Source organism: Bos mutus, chromosome 4 (assembly GCF_027580195.1).
Source record: "Bos mutus isolate GX-2022 chromosome 4, NWIPB_WYAK_1.1, whole genome shotgun sequence".
NCBI classification, from domain to species: Eukaryota; Metazoa; Chordata; class Mammalia; order Artiodactyla; family Bovidae; genus Bos; species Bos mutus.
Genome location: NC_091620.1, coordinates 72,390,084 through 72,402,218, shown reverse-complemented (window position 1 = coordinate 72,402,218; position 12,135 = coordinate 72,390,084). Strand labels below are relative to the sequence as shown.

General features: G+C 49.1%; 1 protein-coding gene across 7 annotated transcripts in view; it reads right to left on the bottom strand.

The window, feature by feature from the left end:
- Positions 1–469: 469 nt before the first annotated feature.
- Positions 470–12,135, bottom strand: part of ATXN7L1 (ataxin 7 like 1) — a 254,909-nt gene continuing 243,243 nt past the window's right edge. For 4 of the 7 annotated variants that reach the window (XM_005901437.2, XM_070369637.1, XM_070369638.1 and 1 more), the window contains 4 exons: positions 10,832–11,137; positions 7,437–8,376; positions 4,600–4,674; positions 470–2,667 (listed from right to left, as the gene is read on the bottom strand). In XM_005901437.2, the coding sequence (XP_005901499.1) occupies positions 2,626–2,667; positions 4,600–4,674; positions 7,437–8,376; positions 10,832–11,137 (1,363 nt within the window). In that variant the 3' untranslated portion in view covers positions 470–2,625. The remainder of the gene's footprint in view (positions 2,668–4,599; positions 4,675–7,436; positions 8,377–10,831; positions 11,138–12,135) is intronic. The other 3 variants (XM_070369633.1, XM_070369635.1, XM_005901438.3) reach the window with 3 other exon arrangements.

The window sequence follows — 12,135 nt, the reverse complement described above, 5'->3', positions numbered from 1 at the left end:
GAGAGAGGGCTGAGTGGGGTGTGCAGAACAGAAGTACCCAAAGGATATTCCCCCAATAATGCTTTATAGGCTGGTCCAGTTGAACTCCATCCAAACAAACTGAAAGAAAACCTTTTATTTGCATTCCATTTTTCAAGCTGTGAGTTTTGAATACATCATTATAAAGTAAACCTGTAGCTGACTGTGAAGGAAGAAACACCGTGGGTTTTCCCTTTTTGCTCAGTTTCCAGAAATGTCCTCACCTTGGTCAGAGCCAGTCTTTCACCAAGTAAGCAGCATTCAGTGGGGAGCCTCTTTATTCCAGCTTGCAATTCAAGATGTAGAGAGCTAAAATGTTTAAAATCCATTGAATTGCTCCTTTAGTCCCTGTCGAGACATTATTTCTCAGAAGCAGCCACTTAATCTCTCAACCTTTGTTTTCCCTCTTGAGTGTAAGAGTTTGTAAATCAGAGGGTTATTTTGTTGCTGAGATTTTTTTGTTTTCACTCCTGCAAGTATTACAACTCAAAATAAATTATTTAAAAAAAAAAACAACAGACTTCTAAAACTGAACGAGACGAAAATTGTGCAAAAATAACAAAGATATGTACATACTTTTCAGTCTGAAGAAATGTACAATAAAAACATAATTCAAAGAACATTTTAAAAATATAAACATTGCTTCAACTTTCCTAAGTTTCATATTGTTTCTGAAACTATTCTGGTCAGTTAGCTCTGTAATATAGTAAAACATAAATTATTACAAAATTAACACTATAAAAATTTACTTTAAGAATATCTTCTAAACTTTTTTCAAAGGGTCTAACCTTGTTTATAATTTCTTAAACATTTATAAGTCTTAAAATCTGCCTTAACCTTTTTTTTTTTTAAAAGAAAAAGTAACAATCTTCCCTTCAATTTGCAGTCTTTTTTTCCCAAGATGGAAATAAACCAGCATATAAGTGCACTTTTAACACTGTAGAAATAAAAATGAATTCATCTGAACTAATGTCCTAGTACCTAATATCAACTCCTGATTTTTAAAAAAATCATTTTATATTAAAAACTTTAGTAATCCTATTAAGAAACACTGTCAGTGCAATTCCATTGATGCAAATCACTCCGTTTGCCTCCCGTCTTTGCAAAATCTAATCATATGGTGAAATTTAACAGTAGTCTGATCTTTGGGTTTGGAGGGAATGGGAAAGAAAACTTTAGGGTAGGGATGAGGGTTTACATCCAGCGGCAAAACTGGCATTCATATCTGACTTACGGATGAAGCAAAAACTCCTAGTATCTCTTCCATTATACTGTACACAAAGTTACATGATTCATAGCACAGAACACCTATTTTTATATGGGGAATTCCTTTCCTGATTACAATTCCCAATTAGAGCTTATGGTATTGTTTCTTTCAGAACTCCAGTGTGAACAGTTTTGTAGCTGCAGGCCTCTGGCTTCTCCCTTCTGGCTCTTCTCCATAAGTGGTGGCCTTACCATTCTTTCCTGGGTGGCTTGTAGGAATGGGGGCCTCTGGCCAAGGGCATGGTGGTGGGTGGGCAATGCTAGTATTTATTCTCAACAGGGGTTTGGCAATTAACCCTCCATAGCAGTTTTCCCTCAAGCCCTTTCTTCTGGCCCTGCTTTTCTCCTCGTCAAACCCCAGAGGGCAGCTTGAGAACTTCCACAGCCCTGGGTACCATTCCTCCTCCTGAGTGGCTTCCTGAGGTCTTGTGCCCCTTTCCCTGGAATTCTTCCCCCCAGTGACTTGCTCGGCTTTGTGCCCTTGGACACGGTGCTCTGGGAGGGATTGTGTAGCATGGAGGCCTAACAAGCTCAGATGATCACAGTTACCCAATTTCCACCATCTTTTGAGGATGTCTTTTCCTACCCCCACACCATTCTTCCTGCAACCCTGTAGGTCTGTTCCTGCCCCTGTCCCTAACCCAGTACATCTGTGAGCTGCACAGCTGCACAGTGGTACTGAGTGAGCCCCATCATTAAATGCTGCTGTTCTCAACTTTGCATCTGGTTCCTGCTATTCTGCTTCCCTAGAAACCTGATGGGGACACTTGGCCCGCCCTCCAGCTCTCTGCTCCCCAAACACAGGCTGCTCCCCAGCAAAGCTCCTCCCCCATCAACACGCTGTCTAGAGGGGAGGTACGAGAGCCTGTTCCTCTGATGGCCAGTGGGGACCCAGAGAGTGGCAGGCAGGACGGGACGGGAGGGAAAGATGGAAGAACCCAAGGAAAGGAGCACTGAACGTGCTCAAGTTCAAGAGTTTCAGATGAGGCCAACCAGGAACAGACATTCTGCAATGTCTGCTCTTGTGGCTGGAGCAAAATGATGCAGTAGCAGCATCAGAAGCTAGATGAGTGACTCCAAACTTGGAAGAAGGTATACACATGGCAAATGAAAGAACGGAAACAAAACACTGGTACTTGTTTTCTGTAAATCTCAAATTCACGTTCTTTTGCCTTTTTTTCCTCAAAACTAAAAATTGGTCAATTAAAAAAAGAAGAAAGGCCAGAGCCACAGGTAGGGCACAGGAAACAGACTCTCCCCCACTGCCCACTCCCCTCCCTCTTCTGGCTGGGGTGGGGTCCCGTGGCCAGGCATTGGTTTGGAATTGGCTTCAGAGTCTTGTTATGGAAGAGTCCTTATCCTGCCCGTTCTGTTTGTGTTCTTCTAGGAAAGAAAAGAAAAAAGAAAAAGCTTGTTTCAAAAACATACATTTGGGGTTACCTACAAGAGTTCAAAAAGATAGCCTCATTTCCTCATCTATAATAAAAAGGACACCATGCCACTTCCTGCATTCAGCAAAAGCCAGCTGTGATGAGCAAATGAGGTGACTGAAGTAAAGGACTCGGTAAATGGAAGGTAGCCACAAAGATCCCAGCTGTGGAGGAAAGCACAGGAACAAATCCTGGAGATTAACGGGGCTCCTCTCCAGGAGGGAGGACCAGGATAGCTGATCTGTCTTCATTTTTGTTCTGTTTTTCTGTCCATCTTTTCCTAACTAACCCCCAGAGAGCATGGAGAATTACCCAAGGAAGAAGCATAGTGCTGGGTTAGGCATAAAGGCTTTGAATATACAGGTTTGGTTCAAGTTCCTTCACCTTCATCTGCAAAATGACATTTTGTCCCCAACATGACCAGTTTGTTAAAAGGTTGAAACGTATGTAACGTATGTGAGGGGCAGAGTACAGCATCTACAGAGGAAGAGCTCAACAAAAGACAGGTGTTGGTGTTATTGCTACATTCAGTTAGGCTGTCTGTTAAACCCCGCTGTGGGTTTCCAGCTGGTGTGCCTGGAGCTGGTGAAGGCACAGGTGCCTGCGAAGGGTCAAAGTGGAGTCTCCAGGCACACCTTGCAACCCGTTCAGGAGGCCTGCTATCAACAGGCAGATTCCTGGGGCCCTTCCTTCACCCTAGCACAAAGGATGGGCTGCAGGTGCTCAGTGCAAACCCCACCACAAGTGACTCAAACTGGTGGAGATGCACTCCCTGATCTGAGGATACAAAACTGTTCCCTATTAACCTTCACCCACACTCCACCCAAGGTTTGTGGGGAAAGACCAAAGGCCAAAGTACAGAAAAACACTGTAATTTTATATCTGACACATATGGCACTTCTAAGACAATGTAATAGCCATACACATATTTTTTCCCATCATGTACAACCCTCCCTGGCCTCCCCAGGACGTGCACACACTCCACTGGAGAAAATCACATCTACACTGTTTACACACCTCAAGTTTATTTAAAAAAACCTCTTAAATCTACCCTGAACAGTTCCACCATGAAACCACATCCTGAAACCACATAGCTATAGCTCATCAGAAGCCTCGAGAAAGTGCTGACCAATGTCTGCCAAGAGTAAGGCCTGTTAGTCAACAGCATCTTATTTAACTTTCACAGCGACCTCAGAAGGTAGGTGTCGATTTTGCCATTTAACGTATGAAAAACCTGAGACTCAGAGAAGTAATCTGCCCAACATCATGCAACTGCTAACAGTAAATGGAGAAGGCAATGGCAACCCACTCCAGTACTCTTGCCTGGAAAATCCCATGGGTAGATAGGTAGGCTGCAGTCCATGGGGTCGTGAAGACTCAGACACAACTGATCGACTTCACTTTCACTTTTCACTTTCATGCATTGGAGAAGGAAATGGCAACCCACTACAGTGTTCTTGCCTGGAGAATCCCAGGGACGGGGAAGCCTGGTGGGCTGTCGTCTATGGGGTTGCACAGAGTCGGACACGACTGAAGCGACTTAGCAGCAGCAGCATTAGCAGCTAACAGTAAAAGCCAGCATTTGTGTGTTAGGGCTCAGGCATTTTGTAGAGGCTTTATGTCAATAAATTAATTTAATCCTCACAAAAGCCACATGAGATAGGGGTCATAATGAGCCCATCTTACAGACGAGGAAACTCAAGCACAGAGAAATGAGGTAACTTGCCCAAAGGCACACAACCAATTACCAGAAGGCCTAGTTTTAGACTCCGGGCAGCCATTTTCTTAACCGGAGATGAGATGTGAACCAGGGTCTGACCCCACAGCCCACGTTCTTTCCACCCTGCTGAAGACCCTATGGACTTCTGCCCCCCCAGTAACTTACCGGTCGGCTGTGTCCTGGGCTGGATATGCTTGAAGGACTGGATTGTGACAAAGCTAGGCTGCTATTTTTCCCAACCTGAAAGACACCAGTGAAGCCTTCCTCAGACACGGGCGTCAGCTGGGGACAGACTCCCGGATACTACGAGTCGCGAGGGGAGAGGAGGAGGCTTCATGGCACCTCGCAGGCCCTCCTCCTGTGGTGTGGAACTCGTGTTTCCACCTTAAACGTCAGAGAAAACGGGATGTTTCAGGGGGCCTCCACCACGCCCCTCTCATCCCAGAGGGAAAACTGAGGGGAACTCTCAAGCCGTTTCCCAGATGTGCAGACTGCAAGTTTTCTGGAGGATGCCCAGTTTTCCCACCTATGACTGCAGTTCCTGACCCATCTCGTCTCAGGCCCAGACTCCGTTGGACTGGCTGAGAATGAATGCCTGCGTCTTTTCTAAGTTTTCCCAGCACACTCCACGTCGTTAAGAAATACGGCAAGAGGCACAGCTTAAGCCCAGGCCTTCCTAACTTCCCGCCGGGGCGTGTGGGCGTGGCCGTCGTGCTCGCGGTGGGCGGCGTCCTCAGGGGAGGAGTTCCGCGCTACTCGCCTTTTCATAGACACCTGCCTTACCTTCGCAGTCTTGTTTTTTTGTTCAATTTAGTATCTCCGTGGCAAATTCTGGGGCCTTACAACTACCAGATACAATTAAATAGATCCCCTATTGGTCCCCAAAGCATATTTTACCTTGAATTTCTCACCCTCATGCCACGTCTTGCCCAGTCTCCTAAGAGATTCCAAAGGCCTAAGATTTCCCCAAGGGCTTCCTGAAGGGCTTTCCCCAACACCTGGAAATCACCGGTGGTGACCCTGGACAAAGCCTTTTCTTAATGGCCTGGTGACAAGCACCCAGACATCAGCTGCAATAGAGAACCAACATTGACTAGCTCCAAGGCAGCCATTACATTCATCCACTCTTTTTGATTTCCCTCCTGATGAGCACTCTATCTGATGGAGGCTTGTCTGCTCCTTTCACCACTGGTTTTGACTAATTCAGCATGCTTACAAAACATTTCATATGGTCCTGCATCAAAGAATCAACAGTGCCACATGCCACATTTACTCAAGACAGAGGCACTCCACCCATACAGAGGTACTCCATCAATAGAGACAGAGATGAAAAGTCCAGACTCCAGAGGCAAACCGCCTGGGTGTAAATCCCAGCCCTAACTTACTCACTGTGTGACTTTGGGCACATTATTTAACCTTCCTGTGCTTGGTTTACTCATCTGTAAAATGGGGGTAATAACAGGTGAAGATTAAATGAATATATGAAGGGCTTGGACCAGAGCCCAGGCCATTAAGTAAAAGTTAGCTGCTAGAACTTCATTGAAAACAGGTGGCACTATAGCCTTGCTGCTCAGTTTGTGGCCAGCACACCAGTGCAGCAGCACTGCCTGGTGTCTGTTAGAAATGCAGACTCTCAGGATCCACCCCAGACCTGTGGATTCAGAATGTGCACTTTATTGAGAATCCCCTGGTGATTCATGTGCACATTCAAGTTTAAGAAGCCCTGAATCTGCCCTCCATCCTGAGACCTGGAGGTGGCATGGGCGAGCAGTTATTAGTTTCAGGGTGGGGGTGCCCGGTGGGTTCTGGTCCCTCTCCTCAGCATCCCTGCAACTGCAGATGAGTGCAATTGTCTGGGCCCTAATGAGAGGACCTATGTACCCCTTGCAAACGTGGCCTTGGGTTGCAGCTTGTCTGGCCCTTGAGATCCAAAATTGCTTTTCTCCCATGTTTGCTTGTGTTTTGTGAATCCCCCTCAAGAGTTTCTCTTCATGAGGTTTTAACAAGTCTCACACAAAGATGATGAAAACCATGAAAACATCTTTTAAACAACTGCCTCGCATGCCTCCAAAACCCTCACTCCCAGGCAGGGCTGGAGCCCGTTGAATTCTGTCAGCCTGGGGCTGCTGGTAGAGTCCATGCACACTGTCCTGCGAGGTCCCTCCCACTGGACTCAGCTCGCAGAGGCCCCAGGCAGCCCCTCCCTACCTGTGCTCCTTCCTCTACACACAAATGACACTGGAGTTGGGCGGGAGGGTTTCCTAAACAGCAATCCTGGCCAGAGAAGAATGGGGAGACTTGAGGATGAGAACAGGGCTCCAGGGAAAAAACATGTGTTCTTCATGGACCACATCCCATTCCCCCAAGCTTCCCTCACGACACCCTCATCTGTGTGTAGTGGCCTGGAACACTTCTGTGCCAGGTGGTGTGAGCTGCAGTGTTGCTTCAGGAAGTAAAGAGTTATCTTAGGAGTAGGGAGCCTGGTAAAGTGAGAAGCACAGCACCCCACCCCACCAGGTGGGACCCAGGTCATTATGTATCCTGCTAGGCCCCGGGTTCTTCCTAAGGGGATGCCAATAGATCAAACTGCTTGGCAACAGAACTCTTCAGTGAAATCATCCAGACTGACAATAGAGCGAGGTGGGGAGCTCAGAATCTCTCTGTGCCTTAGTCTGCTCATCTATAAAGTGGTGATTACAACAGCGTCAACTGTGCTGGGCTATTGTGAGGATTAAATGAGGTGATACTCATACAGGACTCGGAACAGCACCTAGCACGTAGTGGATACTGTACAAAGTGTCTGTTACATAAACTTCTCTCAGAGCAAGGGGTGGAATCACCTAGACGGAGATCAAGGAGGGGACTCATGCTTGTGTTACCTGTCTGGGCCACCTGTTTGGACCACTTGGCTAAGCAGGGGTGGGGGGAGGGGGCGCTGCCCGGTTCCCCAACCCCCCTCCCTGGGCAGTGCCAGGAGGCTCCTGGAAGGACGGGCCCCTTACCTGCCGAGAGGAGGTGCTGTTAACGGGATCGGGCACCGGAGCAAGAAGGCTGGGCGGGTTCTTTCTGTGAACGCTATTCATTCCAGGCATTTTAGTGATTTTACAGGCTTTGCTACTAGAACTTGAGTTCTTACGCTTTTTTCCTTCTGATTTGTCAAAAGAGAGGGGCAGAGAAGACACAGCATTGTGTGAGGCCAGAGAGAGGTCCCCTGCAAGGGTGGGCACAGAGAGGGGACAGGAGTCACTGCTGCCGCCCCCAGAGCCCACGTGTCTCACTAGGTCCGTGGGGCCGCCAGGCAGCGAGGTCCGTCCTGAGGGCTCCAGTTTGGCACTGAGTGGGCTCACCCCATTGTTTGAGTTGTGCACAGACAGACTGTTATAGGGAGGGGCCGCCTGATAGGAGTTCAAAGCAGAACTGGCATTCAAAACACAGTTCTTTTTGTGGGGCCCTGACAATGGGGAGGCGAGGGATGTCTGCAGGGGTAATGAGGAGGAAGAGGAGGAAGTCGAAGACTGCGGCTTCCTCTTTTTGTTACTTGGAGACTCGTCGCTACGGGCGGACAGGTCTTTGACTTTTGAGGATTTGCTGGTTTTGGTTTTGGATGGCTTGTGGGATGGGGAAGCGATGACGGCTGGTATCGGGGACACGGCGGGTGGGGCCTTGAAGGTTGAGTCCATGATGCTGAGGGTTGCGGCCACATGAGGGAAAGCTGTGGTGTGTGACATGAGGGCGCTCGGGTCCGGCGATGTCACAAAAGCTGCATTTGAGAGCATGGCTGATGTCATTATGTAAGAAGAGGTGAGTCTCGAGCTGATGGGAGCTGAAGGAAGATACACAGCACTGGGGTTGCTGAAAGGCTGTAAAACGGATGCTGGAACAGGGGTGGTGAGGTGGGCTGCTGGCGAGGGCATGGGGCTATCTGCCGCAGGAGGGATCTTCCTAAACGTGAGAGAAGAGTGAAAGAGAAACAGTGAGAAATAGGCTTTGCATTGCTCCAGAAGCTCGATTAAGTGTGAGCATCAGGGCTACAGAGAAAACCCTGGTGGAAACCAGACTATGGAAAATGAAGCCTTGAAGGATGGCGGAATCTGATTTATGGCCCTTCCCTATGGTTTCCCCCCATTGCAACATCCGGCAAGCTAGTTTTAATCACTTTCAGGTTTTCAGATCCTTTTCTCCATGCTTGGCTATTGGATAATGGCTGATTTGGGTTCCCGAATAAAAGGCGAATGTTAATTAGAATAGAAATTGCCCCCACAGTATCCCCCTGTTTTCTTGCCCCTGGCAGTGATGAAGGTGATTTTTAATGAGAGGTGGTCATTTCACACTTAGGTCCTGGCTTGAAGAAGGGTGAGGACGGGGCTGTGCCACCTGCACATGGGGGCCAGAGCATCCCCCCGTGCCCCTGCAGCCTCTGCCCCTCCCAGCCTCCACACCCTGCTCTTGACTGGAGTCACCCCTCTCCTCACAGGCCAGTCTGCCCCTGCATGTGCTGTCTACAGTCTCTGGTTACCCTGTAGAGAGGCACTTCTACATTTGTTCCTCTTCACCTTGCTCTGCCTCCCCACTCACTCAGGAGCTATCACTGGGGTATGGCTGTTCTTCAGCAGGTCTTCCTGTCCCCGGGTTAAGAAGTAGGGAAGGTAGAGGAATCCTCACAGATCCAGAGAAGGGGATCAGGAATTTCTAGTTTGTTCTGAAAGTAAATGCAGGAGAACACATAAATGGGGGGTCCTTCCTGAAAGCTGGAGTGGGGGTACCTGGGAAAAAAACTCTCTGCCTCCTACACTCTGTGGAGCCCAGGCCAGCACCAGGTAGAGGGTCGCCCTGGGAGTCTCCCCACAAACTCCATCTTTTGACTCATGATGGAAACAGTTTCTGCTTCCAAGCTGTTGCCTTGGTTCATGTTGCTACTACTCTGGGGACCAGGAGGAGCATGGGGGTTCGGGGTCACCATGTCTCTGACTTTTCAGGAAAGGATACAGACCTCAAGAGAGAGGAAACTCATCTCAGGAGCCAGGTGCATATTTTCAAACAGGTTCTTTCCTGTTTCTCACCTTGCTCACCCCTCCCTGTTTCTACTGGAAGTCATTTTCCATGTAGCTGGGGCTCCCCAGAAATTAGGAACTAGCTCTGCCTCTTGGAAAGCAGCACTTGAAGGCGGGCAGGTGTGAGACAGTGCCTCCCTTCAGCAGCAGGACAAGGCAGGGAACTCTGGAAAGAGGCCCCGCTGAGGAGGACACGCCTCTCCTAGCCCTGCTCTCTCCGAGGATTCCGTTTTCTGCCTGCAATTTGGTAAGGCCCATGGCGTCCATCTCTAGGGTGGAATCCAGGGGGATCCTTGAATACACAAGTGCAGTGTCCTCGAAATCATCAGACTGAGATCCAATATAGGAGAAAAATGTTGCCAAACTCAGAGTGGCCATAATGGTGTTTGAAAAACCTATTTTCTCTCAAACCTAAAGAGGGGAAAAGATGCTGTCAACACTAAACAAGGGCTCCATTAATAGTACTTGTTGCAATGAATGAATGACTGAATGAATGGATGGATGGGTGGATGGTGGATGGGTGAGCGGATGAATTCTCAGCAGCAATACAACAAAGCATGCCAGCCAAGGACTCCCATAAATCAGATGAGAAAGGCCTAAACACACCCTTAGAACTGTCTGGCACTGCACCACCCCTCTCTAACAGCACCAGGGCCCATTTCTCAGAGGGTGCAATGTCCGCACACCACATCGTCTCTGCTGGCTGCCGCCTCCTGTGGTTCTCCAGGCATCCCACTCAATCTTTCCTTCACTCAAGTTTTGTACCAGCTAAAATATGGGTAGGAGTCCATATGGGCAGGGTTCTGGCAGTTACTTGTAATAAAAAGTTATTTACAAATACCAGATGGCTCATTTAGACAGGGCCCCAATCGATGACCATAAGCGGGATCCATCTGAGCGTCCTGATCCGGTATTTCCCCATTACAGAGTCTACACTGAGGTTTCAGCCTGTGCTGACCAGAGCTGAAGTCCTCAGCCTGCTGACAGTCCTGGCTGACACTCAGCACTGGGATGGGTGCTATTTTTCTGCATACTTCCTACTTCTTCCCTTCCTCCCCCCACTCATCTTAAGTGGACAGCAGAGGCAGGAGGGGCAAAGGGGCAGGGGGCAAAGCAGGGTGAGGGGCATGTGGCAGCTCACTGTCCCTGGGAACCGCTTCCCCCACGCTAGACAGTTCATGTGCTTTTCAGGTGCCAAATGGCAGTGGATTTCAGCTTGGTGGGCTGTGTCCCAGTTGCAGCTTTGCACGCTGGCCTAGGGAAGTCCCATACAAAAGCCCCCAGATGCGAATAAATTACAGTGCCCATCCTCCCCTGCCGGCTGGCACGGAGATCCAGATGCTGACCTGGCTGAAAGAGAATACTGTGTTGGCGTCTCCTGATGCAGAGTTAAATGCTTGTTAAAGAAAAAAGAGTCTTGGCCGTTCCTTTTCTTCCTAATGTCTTCCACGCCCCCATCGGCTGCCATCCCTCCAGGTTCGGGCCCGTCGGGGCCTGGGGTTTGGGCAGCGAGGTTGAGAGGGCAGCGGGGTGCTACGCTCTCCAGAGTTGACACCCAGGCAGCCCCAATGTTGCTCAGTGACAGCAGATTTGTTAGGCAAGTCCTGAAAAGGGGGGAGGGACCTGATGCCCTGTGGCTCGGGTTTCTGTGCCTGAGGAGGAAAGGAATATGGACTTGAGCTGACAGGACACCAGGCAGCGAAATACAGATCAACACATTCCTTCCACGTGTCCGGGACTAACACTTCCACAACACAGGAGAGCACAGAGCTGCGGGTCACCAGGGCCAGCTGCCATGCTGGGGGACCCGCGCACAGGGTTCAGTCACCCGACACCAGGAATATGGGAACCCCGCATGCAGCCCGTCGGGTGCCGCTCAGAAAGGACACAGGTAGAAAATGGGTGCCCTTGAGACACACTGGGCAGTCACTTAAGTGAGAAGAAACCATCAGCTTCTCTTGTGGCCCTTTCCTACTTCACAGGAAGTGTCAGTGTGTCGTCCTAAGTCTGCTCGGAGAGCTTACAGCATGCTCGGTGGGGCTTGCTTCTAGATGTTCTGGAAGCTCTCAGGGTGTCGTGGTGAATAGGGGCTGAGGGGCCATCACTGGGAGAGAGGAGGCGACCTGGGAGCAGGCAGGTTTCAAATGCTCTTCCCATCCTACCCTAGTACCTAGTACTGTTTCTCAGGAATGCCTTCCCAGCCTTTCCTGGGCTTCGCTGAGCAGGCTGAAGGGTTCGATGTTGGCTTTCCTGGACTGTCTGGGCCTAGAGCTGAGGAATCCACGATTCTACAGATTATGAGATCTTAAAAGCTCACCTTTGCAGGAGCAGGGGGGCTGGAGATCGCCAGGGGGTCAGCCTGGCATTACCAAGTGTCCAGAATGGCAGTTCCTTAGGTACTGTGCTTTGAGAGGACCTAGCGTGTCACTCTGTACAACAGCATTGTATTTCCCTAAGTCAAGAAGGCTTTTTCCCTTTTTATAAATCTATTAAAATGTAAATACAGAGAGGTGTTGGAGAATAAAAAGACCATAGAGAAATGGAACATAAGTTCAGTTTGGGGTACAGAAAAGTATGTAGAGAGGTGAGGAGAGAGTCCTAGGGAGGTGGGAAGGGCCAAAGACAAGCTTAACCAACTTGGCAACATGGT